At 40.8% G+C, this 17,751-nt stretch overlaps 1 protein-coding gene and 2 long non-coding RNA genes across 3 annotated transcripts; all 3 read left to right on the top strand.

The window, feature by feature from the left end:
- Positions 1–615: 615 nt before the first annotated feature.
- On the top strand, positions 616–3,652 carry LOC134444844 (verrucotoxin subunit beta-like). Its single transcript, XM_063194025.1, has 2 exons — positions 616–807; positions 1,057–3,652. Exons 1-2 carry the CDS (start codon positions 678–680, stop codon positions 3,000–3,002), a joined length of 2,076 nt encoding a protein of 691 aa, XP_063050095.1. The 5' UTR covers positions 616–677; the 3' UTR covers positions 3,003–3,652.
- Positions 3,653–13,589: 9,937 nt separating this feature from the next.
- On the top strand, positions 13,590–15,509 carry LOC134444843 (uncharacterized). The gene is made up of 3 exons (XR_010034122.1): positions 13,590–14,014; positions 14,785–14,872; positions 15,423–15,509. It is a non-coding gene; the product is annotated as an uncharacterized LOC134444843 (long non-coding RNA).
- Positions 15,510–15,819: 310 nt separating this feature from the next.
- On the top strand, positions 15,820–17,479 carry LOC134444842 (uncharacterized). Its single transcript, XR_010034121.1, has 2 exons — positions 15,820–15,872; positions 16,114–17,479. It is a non-coding gene; the product is annotated as an uncharacterized LOC134444842 (long non-coding RNA).
- The last annotated feature ends 272 nt before the right edge of the window (positions 17,480–17,751 follow it).

Below are 17,751 nucleotides of genomic sequence, written 5' to 3' on the forward strand. Positions count from 1 at the left end.
AAATATTAAAGGGCCCAAGATTAATATGAAGAACTTTGAAAAACAAAGTTTTTCCAAGCTTGAATGTTTGATACAGTGCTACTGTACATGGGGGTAAAAGGGCGTTCCAGTCATCAAGTGCCCACATGGTTAATTTGAGGCCTGAAGTAGAGGGTACCGTAAGGTCATTTTGTCCCAAAGCTGTTTTTGAGTCCCTCCTATTTTATCTTTTAAAGTCTGAGCGCCCTACTTTTTCTTGAATACACTGTACAGTTCCCAAATATGATGGGAAATCAATTATAACTCCCAAAGCATGCATAGTTTCCAAGATCTGGAACCCCAAAGTGGCAAGACTAATCAAAAATAATCAAGGCATGCCATTTGTAAGTACATCATCTGGTAGACAGGGTCATATTGAGGGGCCATGGTGATTTTCAGGCCTGTATCTTCCTTCAAACTAAAACCAGAGGTGTCAAAATCTGCTTGTAAATTTTGTATGCAATTCACAGGCTTGAAAAGTGGGCATGGCACCCCAACTTTGGAGGGCTTCATCTCCGCAACCGTTGGACGTAGGGTGCTAATACTTGGTATTCTTTCAATTGACATCAAAAGGTACCTGTGTGTGAAATATTGGGTTAATCGGAGAGGGTCACCTAGGGAGATTCTAGGGAATCATGTGAATTGACATGGAATGACCCATGTGCTGTTTACTTGCAGAGTGTGGGACTGAAAACATGGCACTTCCGAAGGACATAGAGATTGCTGCCCTTGGAAGACCATTTGCTCTGGGTATGCTGTACGATTGCCGAACAGATCGTCTCGTTCCAGGTGAGGTCTCAAGGATCACACACACACACACACACACACACACACACACACACACACACACACACACACACACACACACACACACACACACACACACACACACACACACACACACACACACACACACACACCACTTAGGGAAAGGATGTATCCAAATACATGCAGATCAATCAACTGCCTAATATTAGATGCATAAAATGTATCATTCAAATTCCAATGTCCTTTCTGTAATTGTTGATTTGTCGACAGGTGTGACACTGTGGGATCACGATGAGCTGCAGAGGAATACCGATGAACGCCAGCAACGCAATTCTGAATTCAACATCACAACATTAGACTCAATTGAGGAGAAGTCAAATTCATTGAATGTATCGGGATCTCTGAAATTAAGTCTCCATGGAGGACTAGTGAATGTGGCAGGATCAGCTAAATACTTCCAGGACACAAAGAAATCTCATAAACAAGAGCGGATCACTCTTCAGTACAAAACAACAACTAGATATAAAGCGTTAACAATGTCTCATCTGGGCCGCGGTAAGGTATCCTATCCCAACGTGTTTGAAGAGGACACCGCCACACATGTTGTCACTGCCATCTTGTACGGGGCCAATGCTTACTTTGTATTTGACAGAGAATTATCTAACGATGAAAACAAGAAAGAAGTAGAGGGGGAAGCTGAAATCATGATGGAAAAACTGAAACTCTTCACAGTAAATGCATCTTTTAACATGGATGAAAAAGAGAAATTAGCAGTGGAAAAATTCAGCTGCACATTTCATGGAGACTTCCAGCTACCTAGCAACCCGTCGACATTCAGTGAGGCTGTAAATGTTTACAGACAACTGCCAACACTCCTGGGAGACAATGGGGAGCATGCCATTCCAGTCAAGGTGTGGTTGTACCCTCTGGTGAAGCTGGACTCAAAAGCTGCAAAACTACACAGAGAAATCAGCAACAGCCTCAGCACACACTCCTCAGAAGTCATAGAGCATTTAAACAAGACGGAGATGAGATGCCATGACCTGGTGGAGGACACAGCAGCAAAAACTTTCTCTGCCATGAAGAAGAAGCTGAGGACTTTCATGCAAAACTGCCATCACTACAAGTTAGAGTTTGTGGGGAAGCTCGAGTCAGTTCTTCCCTCTATTCGAGGGGGTGGAAAAGAGGAGAGTGCCCTTGAAGACATCCTTAAGGCTCATGAGAAATCTCCTTTCAACAGTGGAGCCCTGGATGTGTGGCTAAAGCAGAAGGAAAAGGAATCAGAGACACTGAAATCCTTCCTCAAGCAGCTAGAGAAACATGGCCTAAAACTGGATGACAACTTGGATGATATTTTGTCTGATGTAGACATCACAAACATTGTGAGCTTTTCATTTACCTCTTTAGACCAGCCTGATAGCAGCCTCGTGAAACAATCCAATTTCCTTACTCCCACAGGAATGATGACTGAAAGTCTGCAGGCGGATGTTCCACAGAGCATAAATACTGACTGGCTAACTGATACCAGACAAAGCATGAGGAGACAGTTACAACTGTTTGTGCAGTTGAAGAAGATGACCAACAGTGATGCCACCAAATTCATTGTTTCATCCAAATATGATGAGTGTTACCCTGGAGCCTGTATATTCATATACGAAGATGGGAATGATGAGCCTGTCACCTTCATTCCTCCGTCCAAACCTGCCACTCCAACCACCTCTGATGTATCGTTTGACGCATTAACAGTTGAGGTATCAGACCCAGATTCTGCCACTGCAGAGTATCGAGTAGAGTTCAGAAAGTGGCAGGAGACTGATTGGACATCTCACCCTGTGCAGAAAAACAAGAAGACAGTAACTCTGTCAGGACTGAAGCCAGGCACTAAATATGAGATCAGAGCCACAGCTGTGGGTAAACTTGGATATGTCGTCAGCAGTGAAATTGTTACTGTTGTGACTGCTAAACCTACTTCTAGCCCACCAACCAATTTGCAAGTGGAGATCGCACTTCGTCCAGGTCCTTTAGGTCCACCAGACTACATTGACCTGCTGATACAGTCAGAGGAACAGGAGGCCAGACCTGGATATCTGCGGCGCATCAAAGCATTACAGGAAATGAGAGAAAGAGCTGTTATCGTGCAGAAGAGAGACAAAATTGCTCAAAATGATGAAATCAAAAACAAAGGCAGCATTCATTTTCTGCGCTACTTTAAATAATGCTGTTTTGTGTTTGCAAAATGTAGGGTGTATTATGGCTTTCATATTTCGTTTTGTTTGCATCTTTTCCCAATGTATTTCTTCAGAATTCGTTTTCAATAAAAAAGAGGAATGAAATTGTAAGCTTCCGTCTATGATAAAGTGGGTCCCTCTTCTCTGTGTTTTAAAGTACATAATCAGCAGCAGCAACTTCTCTCTGGCCACATTTGCTGATGGAGAAAGCAGTTTACTGCCATTGCAAATATCCCAAACCAACTATGAATGTATTGACTGGCAAAGTTTTATTAACTAATTATGGATGTATTTCGTTTTTTATTGAGGAGGTGGTTGTTGGTGTATTTGGTATTTTATTGAGGAGGTGGGTGTTGGTGCGATCATTTGGTTTGATTATGTATCACAAATTCCATAGTGTCACTTTGAATCTTTTATCACCTTTATGTTACTTTTTAAACATTTGTTTAATTGGAGGATTTTTTTGACATCTTTTATCACCTTTACTAATTGTGGGGATATATTTTTGCATTGCACCGATTACTTCATGTTTGGATTTTGTCTTTGTCTTTTTTATTACTATTCAATATCTCAGTGACTATTTCATAATCAGTGTCTTTCATAATCAGTCTCAAGATGAATTTTGTTTGAATTTAATTTCAGGCCTTGTGGGATTGTGGTGGGTTAGTTTCACTTATTTTCCCTTTCACTGGAGGACATTGGATCTTGATCCAGAGAGCTTGAGTATGTTGTAGAATGGTTCTCTGTATTTTTCTTTTACGGTACTTCAAGTTGGATGATTACTCTGCATTCTTAGTTATATTTTCCCTATGTAATCATGTGATTTCTGCTCAATAAAAAAACTTGATTTCATTTAGTGATTCTGGTCTCATCAATTTTGATGTTATCCTGGTACCTTGGCCTACCAAGTATTCAAGGCATTTTTGACATAAAGTCAGCAAACAGTCTAATTTAGTCAATTTGGGACTGCAACATGCCAAGCTCTATCTGGCCAACTTTGTCTCAAAAATGTCTTTTGGTGTCAGATTTTGGATTTTGGTACTAGTCTGTGTTGGACAAATGAAACAGATGAAAGATATGAAGTTGAGGTGCTGACCACTTGGAGTGATGTGCCCACACTGACCTCTACTGGCTGGATGAGTTAATGCACACAGTTCCCCATAGTGTTAAATGTGCATTTAAAGATGTAATGTTTGTATTAGTTTATTTCCAGAATCCATGCTGTCCATTCAAAAATGTTACCTTTTCATGAATAATTACCACCACCATCACATTCTAAGTAGGCCAATTAAATATGACTGGGAATATTACACTTTTTCATACATGAAAAAGGGGATCCTCTCCATGGTCCGCCACTTTGAATTTCCAGCTGCAAAACTCATGGTACTTTTTGTCATACGAGTAAATATTAGTTCAGTTTTTACTAAATATTCATGTAAATATTCATGGCAGTAGAGAGCAGTTTCCGTTTCAATGATCTGCATAGTTGCAATACCTACTCTGGCCACCATCCTACACTGTGCACCTTTAACACGATACAGTATCCTGTATTATGACTCACACAAGTCCCCTTAGAGATAGATTTCAACTAAACCACAGTACTTTATAACACATGGGAGTGTCCATAGTGTTGGATTTCCAGTGTGCAACATATAATACACTGAGTGAGTCCACTCAGTATTCCACTCAATATTCCACTTAGAATTTCACTACTCTACCCGAAGCCATAATTCCATTAGACTGCATTGGTTTGTATAGCAAATACACTATAAGCCCCCACATTACATTACATCGCCATTAGGGTGCATTAATTCATATAGTTACCTGTGATGTGCTATCATATTTGCTTTAGTTTTACATTTCCTACCTTTTCTTATAGGCCTACATGATGATAATGGTGATGATAATGATGATATTTATTTGTGAAATACAAAGTATGGGGGATATGTAGGCTCAAAATAGCAGACCTGTCAACCCAACTGTAGATTATATATGCACAATAGAGTAAGACAGGGGAAGGGTGGGGTGGGGTGGGCAGACATGGACCAAGCAGCAAAACTGACATGTGTGTCCCTATACAAACACAGCTATTCCCTTGGTCCATTTTAGCATATTTGCACACTGGGGTAAAATAGGAGAAGTTTTCTTATGGAGTCATTAAATGTTTTTGTTAAAAGTGTTAACAAAGAGGTGGCTTTTGGTCATCTGAAGAAACATTGCAAATGGAAATCGGAAAATTAAAGCCACTTGTACAGCTCAGAGAGGCTGAGAAACAGTAATCCATGCTGTCAGTGAGACCAAGGTCCAAGTAGGAGGTTAAACGCCTGCACATCCAAACAGTAATCCATGCTGTCAGTGAGAGAATGTCCAAGTAAGGCAAGGCAAGTTTATTTATTTGTATAGCGCATTTCATACACAGGTGCAACTCAATGTGCTTCACAAAGTTAACAAATGTAAATGAAAGGAAACAGGGAAGAAAGAAGGAAATAAATTAGAGTCAAAAACATTTAAAACATTAAGATAAAACATAAAGTAAAAATAATAATGAAATAAAATAAAACAAATTAAATAAACATTAAAATAAAAATAATAATAATAAATTTAGGTGGTAACACTTTATTTTAGGGATACATCTATTAGCGCTAATACATACAATATTAATGCCTTAGTAAGTAACTTGTAAGGCATGTACTAAGCAAAATCAGACAGTTGTTAGACATTTATTCGCAAATGTCTTGTTCATGCACAATAAGGGATTTATTACTAATATAACCTTAGTAAGGACCTAGTAGACCTAGATTTCTATTTATGAGTAAGCAGTAAGGGCCAGAATACAATGTGTATAAGCTCCTGGTACACTGTGTGAACAAACCCTGAACAGTGTGAAAACAGATGTGGAATAAGGGTCCCTATTCTAAAGTGATGCATTGCTCAGCCCAGATGGCTTAGGGCCCCTGCATTACCTAGGGCCCCCACACTACCTAGGGCCCCGACTCTAACCCCCACCCCCTGGAAGCAAAGTGTAAGAACATTTCTGCCTATGTAACAGTCACATTAGATATGTAGGTCTCACTTATTCAACTCATTATTGCAGTGTGTGATTGGAAGCATTATATATATAGCAAGGATTGGATGTAAACTTCTCAATGACGGTGGGTGGTGAGATGTCATTTTTTCATACACCAATTACTTTTAATTGTAAAAACCCTACAATAAATGCAGAATATAATGATGAGTAATAGTTTGGAAGCGAAACTAAGCTATTCCTTTGTGATAAATAAGTTAATGTTTGAGAAACTTAGCTCCAAGAAGTGCAGTGCAGGATGGGTACGCCCTTAGTCAGAAATGCAATGCATGGCCAAAGCAGCAATGATATATTTCTGTTATTACGTACGTACGTACATGGCAAATTGTTTGGATAGCAACTAAATTTCACGGGTGAGGGGAGGAGCTAAGGACATAGGCTCACAGCTGGGTAGTCTGTTGGCCTAGTTGTCTGTTGGCCTAGATTGCGTACCCATCATGCACTGCACTTCTTGAAGCTAATGTTCTCACACATTAACTTAATTATCACAAAAGAATAGTTTAGTTTTGCTTCAAAACTATTATTCTAATGTTCTGCATTTATTTTGGGGGTTTTTACAATTAAAACTCAGTGGTACATGAAAAAAATGACATCTCACCAACCCACCGCCATTGACAAGTGTACGTTCAATCCTTGCTATATAAAGGCTCCTGTTACCTTCCTTTCATTGTTATGGACAAGAGAAAACTAGATGATTCAGTTCGGTATGTATTTATTATTTAATATACCCTTACACTTTGTGGATTGGGGGGGCTAGGTAGTGCGGGCCTGGGTGGTGTGGGGGCCCTAGGTAATGGGTAATGAGGGGGACTTTGGTAGTGCGGAGGCCCTGAGCCATCTGGGCTGACCAATGCATCACTTTAGAATAGGGACCCTTATTCCGCATCTGTTTTCACACTGTTCAGGGTTTGTTCACACAGTGTGTCGGGAGCTTATACACATTGTATTCTGCCACTTACTACTTATTAATAAATAGAAATATAGGCTAACTGGTCCTTACTAAGGTTATATTAGTAATAAATCCCTAATTGGGCATGAACAAGACATTTGTGAATACATGCTTAACAACTGTCTTATTTTGCTCAGTACATGCCTTACAAGTGACTAACACAGGTATTAATATTGTATGTATTAGTGCTAATAGATGTATCCTTAAAATAAAGTGTTACCATTTAGGTTAGGGGAAAGCATCTGAGAACAGCTTTGTCTTGAGTCTAGATATAAAGCTATCAATAGTGGGTGCATTTTTTATGTCATCTGGAAGCTGGTTCCAAAGCTTTGAAGCATAGAAGCTAAAGGCTGCCTCTCCACACCTTGTTTTGACTTTTGGAATCACCAGCAAATTCTTCTCCGTTGACCTTAGTGACCTGGTCGGTGCATACAGCAAGTAGGAGGTTAAAGCCTGCACATCCAAACGTCTGACCTGGAAACAGGACAAACAAATGACAAAATAAAAGGAGAAGAGTCTGGCCCATGCTGTGGCTCAATTGGCTGGGCACTGACTGCTACACCGGCGACCCGGGTTCGATTCCGGCCCGAGGTCATTTGCCGAACCTTCCCCGTCTCTCTCTCACTCTCTCTCTCACCGCTCATTTCATGTCTCTCTGTAACTGTACTGTCACAATAAAGGCATAAAAAGCCCCAACAATATCTTTAAAAAACAGGAAAGTCCACTTCAACCAGGATTTTTTTGCTCCCAGTTGTTTGTTTATTTATTTATTTATTTATTTATTTATTTATTTATTTATTTATTTATTTATCTATTTGTCGTAATGCATGAAGAAGGGTTTTCACCTGAAACATCACCAAAAAAAAAAACCCACACACACACAAAAAAGAAGTGGAAGCAAAAAAAAATCAGCTTGAAGCGGACTTTTTTCTATATATAGTGAGAGAATGATCAACACAGGCAGCTGAGGTTTCGATGTTGGGATTTCTGTCCTGCAGCTGTCATAGGTGTATAACAGGTCGACTCAAACGTCCGCTCCATGTTGTATAGATGGATCATATTGTTGTGATGGGGATTCTGTTGTATAAATGGACCATATTGTTGTGATAGGGATTCTGCTGTATAAATGGACCATATTGTTAAGATACAAGGGCTATTTCCTGTATATGTGGCACTACTGTGGATTAAACATTTCACTCTTGTTTTTGAAGTTTAAAAACTCTGAATGTGATAGAGTAATTTTGCCTTCACCAGTAAATATCCTTTGGGGCACAGACAGTGCTTGCAGTGGAAAGAAGAGGTGCAGGAACCCTAATCGTCCAAAAATACCATTCAAAGATAAATGCAGTAGTGCCTGCATGCAATTTGAAAAAACTCGTTTTGAACTTATAAAATGCGGCGCACAAGATAAGTTCTGCTGGAACCCTGATGATGAAAATTACGAGGAATGGGAACTGGGTTCCCCTGAGTCATCACTCGTCCGCCACCGCCACGTCCGCCGCCGCGTAAGGTCTTTCGTGTTAACGCGATAACTTTTGAACGGATTTTTGAATTAGTCCCAGATTTTTTGGGTGAATGCTCTAGGGCAGGTTCATGAACTGATTCGAGTTTGGAGGTCAACACTTTCAAGATGGCCGAATTCAAGATGGCCGAATTTTTGTTTGGTCCATAACTTCTGACCGGGTGGATGGATTTGTCCCAGATTTGGTGTGTGAATGCTCTAGGGTAGGTTCATGAACTGATTCGAGTTTGGAGGTCAACACTTTCAAGATGGCTGAATTATTGTTTGGCCCATAACTACTGACCGGGTGGATGGATTTGTCCCAGATTTTGTGTGTGAATGCTCTAGGGTAGGTTCATGAACTGATTCGAGTTTGGAAGACAACACTTTCAAAATGGCAGAATTTTCATTTGGCCCATAACTTCTGACTGGGTGGATTGATTTGCCCGGTAACACCTTATTTTAATGGTTCACCATTTCAGTGAATCTACCATATTAGGTACAGTGTAATAGCCAATGTAACAATATGTAATACCAGTGTAACAATATGCAATATCAGGTACAGTGTAATAACGAGTGTAACAGTATGCAATACCATGTAATATAGTGTAATACCAGTGTAACAATATGCAATACCATGTAATACCACTTACGCACAAACACATGATGTAAATAAAAAAAAAAATGGCGGTGTTACACTGGTATTAAATTGTATTAAACACTGGTTATTACACTGTACCTAATGTGGTATATCCACTGAACCATTAAAACAGTATTACCATTTGCCCCATTTTTTGCTTCATTTTCACAATAGTTGTTTGGTTTTAAGCCTATGCACGTCATGTCACGTCTGTATGTATCATATACGTTTACGAAATGGTGGACGGGAGTGGTGGGAAAGATGGGGGACTGGAAGCGTCGCGTTTCGGGGATATACCTTAAGCAGTCGAAGGCGACTGCACAGGCAGTCTAGTTAGAAATATAGATTACAATGAAATCAGTCTGGGCTGAAATACCTTGAGTGCACAGGGGTGGGGGGGGGGGGGGGTGGGTGTTGTGGTGGTGGCTGACATGTCTTAATGGTTAGTTTTAAGATCAGAGGGTTGCAGGTTCAAATCCTACCCTACCTCTTGTTACACCTCCATCCATGGCTGAGGAGCCCTTGAGAGCAAGGCACCTAACCCCACATTACTCCAGGGACTGTAACCAATACCAGCCGTGGCTCAGTGGTTAGAGCACTGGGTTGGCAACCCAAGGGTTCCCGGTTCAATGCCTGACCGGACCACGGCTGAAGTGCCCATGAGCAAGGCACCTAACCCCCACACTGCTCCCCGGGCGCCGCTCAGCAGGCAGCCCACTGCTACGGACTAGTGTGTGTACTTCAATGTGATTCACTAGTCCAAATGGGATAAAGTGCAGAGAAAGAATTTCCCCTAGGGGACCAAAATTGGCTCCAATTGGCTGTACCAAGGCACGTAACCCCACATTACTCCAGGGGCTGTAACCAATACTAACTAACTAACAATACTACTAACTGTAAATAATAGCTGTAAGTAACTTTGCATAAAAGTGTCAGCGTTTAAAAGTGTGATGTGATGTAGAAGTAATACAGGATTTTATGAACTATACAATTGTATTGCACAGCATTGCATGTATGGAATAAACAGCCGTCTGGGGGAGTGACAATAATAATAATAATAAAATAATAATAATAATAATAATAATAATAATAATAATAACTACAATATATATTTTTAAAAACTGTATTTGTATAGCACAAGTCCTACAACACGTGTAGCTCAATGTGTTTAATGGTTAGATTAACACCAATACAAAAAAAATAATGAAATGAAATATACAGTAATAAAATTAACCAAAATATGTGGTAGCATTCCAGAGTGCTGTGCCTTTAGACAGGAGCAGATTGGTGTCGACAATAGTCTCCTTAACTCTTTGTAGACAGTGATGGCGGACTATCAAAAGTCTATGTGAGTTTGTGAAACGTAGTGCAGTGTCACAGTTAGGGTCAGGGGCAAGCAGGGCATTTGCCCCTGGGCCCAGGGCCCTCCTGTATTGGTGGTGGGGGCTCTATATTGACTGTATGAGGGGTCCCTATCAGTGTTTAGCCCTAGGGGCCCCGTGTACCATTGCTCCGCCACTGGTGAGGATGGGTGGGCCCAGGGCCTTTAGAAATAAGAATGTTTTTTTTTTAATGTATTTTGTGGTGGATACATGCATTTATCAATTCCAGTCATTTGGAGGGTTAATGTGCTTGCATGCACAGTGCAATAGGGATCAAATGTGGAATGTGGACTTTACAGTAGTAGACCCATGAAATAATATTTCAATGAAATATTATTAATGTCATGCAGGTGTGAAAATGGAGACCCTGGCACAGGATCAGGCAGTGAAAGGGAAAGCAGCAGGTAGGTGTAATATGAGGTGTATGTGTAGGGAGTTTGTTGTTTTCTACCAACTCACTGACTTCATCAGACACTGTTTATGGATACTTCATATTGAATATGCATAGCAAGTCATTAAGATTTTTTTAATGTAATGGTTAGTGCACAAGACCAGAGCCAGGACGAGACAGAGACAGAGACAGAGATGGCCATGGAGGACCAAACAGGGAGAGAGGAGGCACAGGATGATGACATCAGGTAGGTCACATGTCGGTATTGTGGTGTAGGAAGTTTGTTGCGTTCTGACAGTAACATTAACTCAGTTAACTGACAGACACAGTATGACATCTGTTAGGACACATACACGTTATGTTAACTTGACACAACACTCTCAGTCCCTGCATTGCCTACAAAAAGCAACAGATAGGTGTAGGCTACTATGAGGTGTAAGTGTAGAGAGTCCCACACAAACTTGGCTTACTGGATACTTCATATTCAATATGCATAGCAAGTCATTAAGATCTTTTTATGTATGGGTTAGTGCACAAGACCAGAGCCAGGAGGACATTGAGACAGAGGCAGAGACAGAGACAGAGATGGCCATGGAGGACCAAAGAGGTAGAGAGGAGGCACAGGATGATGACATCAGGTAGGTCACGGTCTATTAGCCTTTGCACCTTTGCAGGTCACTGACAATAGTTTTACCTGAGCTTAGGCTTGTTTTGATCTGGTGTTCAATCCAATTTCAGCGCAAAGGATGCCTCATTTGGTTGCAGATTTTGGTCAGTGTACATTCTTACATTGTGTATGCATTATAACGGGGGGGGGGGGCCTCCAAAATTGTCCTTGCATACCCCCCCAGAAATGAGTAGTTGCGCCCCTGGTCTTCTTCTTCTTCTTCTTCTTCTTGTGGTTTTTATTGGCGGTTGGCATACACAATGTTGCATTACCGCCACCAACTATATAACTAGACTGCCTGTGCAGTCGCCTTCGACTGCTTAAGGTATATCCCCGAAACGCGACGCTTCCAGTCCCCCATCATTCCTACCACTCCCGTCCACCATTTCGTAAACGTATATACAGACGTGACATGACGCGCATAGGCTTAAAACCAAACGACTATTGTGAAAATGAAGCAATGGGGCAAATGGTAATACTGTTTTAATGGTTCAGTGGATATACCACATTAGGTACAGTGTAATAACCAGTGTAACAATATTTAATACAATGTAATTTTTTTACTTACATCATGTGTTTGTGCATAAGTGGTATTACATGGTATTGCGTATTGTTACACTGGTATTACACTATATTACATGGTATTGCATACTGTTACACTCGTTACTACACTGTACCTGATATTGCATATTGTTACACTGGTATTACACTAGTATTAAATGGTATTAAATATTGTTACATTGGTTATTACACTGTACCTAATATGGTAGATTCACTGAAATGGTGAACCATTAAAATAAGGTGTTACCGGGCAAATCAATCCACCCAGTCAGAAGTTATGGGCCAAATGAAAATTCCGCCATTTTGAAAGTGTTGTCTTCCAAACTCGAATCAGTTCATGAACCTACCCTAGAGCATTCACACACAAAATCTGGGACAAATCCATCCAACCGGTCAGTAGTTATGGGCCAAACAATAATTCGGCCATCTTGAATTCAGCCATCTTGAAAGTGTTGACCTCCAAACTCGAATCAGTTCATGAACCTACCCTAGAGCATTCACACACCAAATGTGGGACAAATCCATCCACCAGGTCAGAAGTTATGGACCAAACAAAAATTCGGCCATCTTGAATTCAGCCATTTTGAAAGTGTTGACCTCCAAACTCGAATCAGTTCATGAACCTGTCCTGGAGCATTCACCCAAAAAATCTGGGACAAATCCAAACATCCGTTCAAAAGTTATCGCGTTAACACGAAAGACCTTACGCGGCGGCGGCGGCGGACGCGGACGCGGACGCGGCGGCGGCGCACGCAAAACCATTACATCCCCGACGCTCCGCGTTTCGGGGATATAACTATGCAACTACAGGGGTGGAGCTTCGACGGAGGAATGACAAAAGAAAGAGAAAAAAAGAAAAGAAAAGAAAAAGAATGGGAGAATGGATAAATGAAAGAATAGCAATGGGTAGCGCCCCTGGTCACAACATTCAATAAAATAGGATGCTTTATCCGGAGCGCTACTTAACACAGCGTGGGGCGATCTAGCTGGAGGCACGGAGGGCGCAAGCACCCAAAAGGCACGAACGCGAAAAGCAGTCGTGAAGGCCCATGGTCAACTAAGATGAATGCGGTACAACATGTAAAATAATTCCAAACAAATAACATTGTGAAAACAAAAAAAAACAGATTTTGAGAGGATTCACTTAATACAAAAAGAGTATATTTTAACTCCGTTACACTTGGGCAAACTAGAAGCTCAGAAAAACGTATAGTCATACAGCCACAGGAAAGTAGGCTATCCCAGCCATTTGTGGGCCCATAGGAAAGCAGTGTTGCCCGTCTGTGGTTGAATCTGGTTACTTGAGATATGAGCTTCTAAAAGATCATAGCCTATTTTAAGTCAGTATGAGGGCTATAATAGGAATTGGGAAGAATGTAGCCTTCCCCAGATAGCAAAACCCTCCGGCATCTTTCTGGATCTTTCTGGCATTTCTCTGGGGAATGTACGATTTCAGTTGATTCCGGCAAATGAATGGCAACGTGGGAATAATGCCAGAGATATTCTGGCTTTTCACTGGAATGCCACCCAAATAACAAAATCGGTGGTGCAGGAGGGCGGAGCTACAGATACTTTATGGTTCTTTCCCGGCAAGTTGGAATATTACCAGAAAACATTTTGTTCGGGTGGGGGGCTTTTTTTAAACCTAGGGCCCAGACAAAGATGACAGCGGCCCTGCCCTACGGAGACGGTTGACACGCATGCTCGGTGAGACCGACTTCATCCTGGGAATCTTTTCGGCGGGACAGTACAGTAGTCTAGTAACGAACCTGGACTCGATCTACTACTGAACTAGGATATTGTGCTGTGTAAATTTGCATTGAGGTAAGTAAAACGATTGTTATACTTTTGCCTAATAACTAGGCTACACTGTAGGCCTACTCACTTACATTGTTCTTTGTTGTGTTTACCTGTGCTACAAGCTGAGGCAACATTTCTTGAGGTAATTTTCCTTTGGAGATAGCTAACATCTAGCCTACGGTATTTCAGATGTTTGTTCATGACTAAGTGCCATTAGGTCTCTTGACAGGCGTTTCAGTACGTATTAATTCATGTTATGTCATGTCATGGCTTTTAACTGGTTTGGAGGACAAGCTAGCGACCCTTGCTAGCATAGATGGCAGCTAATCCTTTTTGGACATTCGGCAAACGTCAGTGTTTAGAGCTAGATGACTGATATGCCAAGACTACCGTATTTTATTCTCAATTTATCGTTGGTGTGCTATCATGGCCTTTGGTCATAACATATCGTACGGGCTTGAGACAGCCCGTTTGACTAGATTTCAGATGCCTGCTGAGGTTAATAGCCACCCACTTCGTTGAGAACATGATGACTAATGTCAGGTCACGGATTATTGCTTTACCCTGAGCTCTAGTTCTAGTGCTATTCTCGAGTCCACATCGCTTTACCGATGCAATATAGCCACCAGTTTCTTAGGTCGTTATCAGACGAAAGAGGGCAGTTTGTGACATACGTGAATGATATATCTTTGAGGACACAAAGTAGCTGCCCTTATTATTACACATGCACGAGGAAATGTGATTAACAGAAATATCAGATTTGCAATAAAATAGTCCATGTACTCTTGTCACAGGAGAGTCCATCAGCTCACTAACACGGGTGAGGGACAGGGACCAAAGAGGAGGCTCTACAACATGAGGAAAGACGGCGATCCTCAAGCAGTAAGTTGATTTACATAAGAAAATGATGCAATATAAAGGTGTCTATTGTATGTATAAAAAGGACTTAACATTATGGTCAGAATTGGCTCCAGCTAGTGATAAGGTCTTAAAGGGTTTAATTAAAGGCTTTTTAAATTCACCATCAGTGTGCCTTGGAATCTTTGGCAGGGCTTATCAACAGTCACTGGAGCTAAGTCTGACCATAATTTTGAGCAACTTTATTTCCTTGAGCCAAAGTGCACCTGCTTATGAGGAAAAAAAGTGAAACAGCACTCCTCCATAATCAGCATTCCTAGTGAACAGTTGATTTTTTTTAGCATATGTAGAAAAGACCAACTTACTAGCCACTTTGAGTCATTATTAAGTGTGTGCTTTAATAGTAAAATTCTTGCCATTTTGGCTGGTGGAGAAAAAAGTTAATTTAAAGTTAATTAACAGCCCTGTGTATAACTGTAGGAGCAGACTGGACAGTGAAAGTGAATCCTGCCTGGACTTAACAGACCCCTATACCTAGAATGACCCAAACATTTGACTATTGCTCTTGTCACAGGTCAGTCCATGAGCCCACGTCTTCAGGCCAGGGGCCCGAGAGGAATTTCCAGTGACATGGATCAACAGAGATCCTCAGACAGTAAGTTGATCTTCTACATCAAATAAAGGAAATCATGTGAATTGTCTTTAAATAGAACACAAGCATTTGATTAAATAATAAATAAAAAATCAAATGTGTGTGTGCGCGTGCCCGCCCGCCCATCTTTCTGAGTGTGCATGTGCTACAAACAAACTTATGCCAATTTTTTGTTTAGTTTTTCTTGATTATTTAGGTATATCAGTGAAATAATATAATTTGCATAATACTGAACTTTTTAACCCTGTGTATATGTAGAACAGGACTTAAACATTTGACTATCTCACTCTCGTTACAGGTCAGTGTGCCACATTCCAGCCAGGGACCAAAAGGGGGGCTTTCGTCATGGGGCCAGACAGACATCCTCAAGCAGTAAGTTGATTTACATGGATGCATTCTGAAGTTGAATTGAAGTAGTTATATTGTTGTACGCTGGCTACTATTCAATGTGTCAAAGTGAAATGTATTAATTGTTGTCCCATGAAAAAATGAACTGTATTTACAAATCTCAATGTATCGTTCGAGGGATAAGAGTTTAAGAATGTTGTTGCAGGTGAAATGATCATTGAAATTTGCTGATTCAATGCCATTTTTGTATCTTTACTTTTTGGAGAAATAGAGAGATGCATCCAGGCCACCCACTAGGAGGTGGAAAATCGTACGAAGAGGTGGCTGTACCTGGCAGCAGACTGAGATGGGGTGAGGAAGAGAAGCACAGACCAAGAACGGAATGTCAGACATTTGCCCCTTTTTTATGCCCAGCACACACAGACACACACACACACACACACACACACCAGCATATAAACATGCACATAGACACAGGCGCACGTGCACACACATACACGCACTCTCAAACAAGATGAGTCTCTGGTGATGTTGGCAAATAATCTGAATCGATACACACGGCAATGAATCCACCATCGTGCCCCACCTACGCGAGTCCTGTCCTTCAGCATTGACTTTCTCCCCAGGTGTGGTGTGCCTTCATCCGAACCACAATGGCATCCCAAGCAGCAACAAATACCTGCACGCATGCATGCTACGGTACACACACAAACACACTGGACTGTGAACTAGGTCAGACACACACACATGCTCAAAGTAGCCAAGATCGAAAAGGCTGCATCGGTGGCTTGACTGCATCCATTTTTTGGAGGAACACCTTTGTCAATTTTGAGGAACTTTGTTGTGGGAAGATATTTTAAAATGTTGATAGTCAGACTCTTGTATACCCATTCGCTTCACTTTGATGTATTTTGTAATTGAGATGATTTATGCCACAGTGCTGAATTAACACATCATGACAAAGATGTCGCCTTAAAAAGTATGTTTGGTACCTGTGGGTCAAATGTCTCAGGAGCTCCCTGACTGCAGAACGTCTCAGGAAAGGACTCAACTTTTTATATTGTATGCAGGGTGCGATTTGTCAGAAAACCAGAAAGGGGGATGTGTTTCAGATGTCAACAATATCAATGGAGTTACATTAAACTATGATTAAAATCATGTGGAAAAAGTGACAATATCAAAACCAGAAGAGGGGACAATCCCCCTACAAACCGCACCCTGATTGTATGTATTTTACATGTTTGTCTATATGATTAACACATGTTCACAGAAGAAAATACAATGTACGACTGCAAGGTCTTGTGCGTTTTTCTCACCGATATCTTAAAGGTTTATGCGTTACAAAATGTTTATTATTTTGTTTATTTTCTGAACTTTTTTTTTAATAACTCAAAGGGATATGTTAAGAAACGTGTTTATCATTTGGTTTGTTTTTTTTTGGAAAATTCCATTTAAAACATATGAAGGGATATTTTAAGAAAGGCTGTGAGTTTAAAAAAATGCATTTTGATCATTTTGTTTTCTTTTCTGAAAATTCTTGTTTAAAATGTCATACATTTTCAATTTCCAAAATCTATTGAATGGATGAATGTTGTAGCCTACTAAAGATAATAAATGGCCAATTTGCATGATTTTTTGTGGGTTTTATTCTTTATTATTATTATTATTATTATTATTATTATTGGGAAGGTTAAATACATTCCGGCATATTTATGGGTTTTAATCGGTAGGGTTCTGGCAATCTTGTGGTAGGCTCATGGGCCATTTCTGGGTCTTCTGGCAAACATTTGGTAAGGTGCCGGCACTCTGTCGAACGTTCTTGGCATTCTACTGGCTGCTTTCTGGCATGATTCCGGCAAAATCTTGTGGGCCGTTTTAGGCCCGGGAGTAACCCCTGCATATT

This window comes from Engraulis encrasicolus, unplaced genomic scaffold (assembly GCF_034702125.1).
Source record: "Engraulis encrasicolus isolate BLACKSEA-1 unplaced genomic scaffold, IST_EnEncr_1.0 scaffold_774_np1212, whole genome shotgun sequence".
NCBI lineage: Eukaryota > Metazoa > Chordata > Actinopteri > Clupeiformes > Engraulidae > Engraulis > Engraulis encrasicolus.

Bases quoted from the DNA above. Each gene is read 5' to 3' on its own strand.
- LOC134444844 (XM_063194025.1), top strand. From the start codon at position 678: ATGTGCTGTTTACTTGCAGAGTGTGGGACTGAAAACATGGCACTTCCG. The intron at 808-1,056 runs GTGAGGTCTCAA...ATTTGTCGACAG, and splicing joins AACAGATCGTCTCGTTCCAG to GTGTGACACTGTGGGATCAC.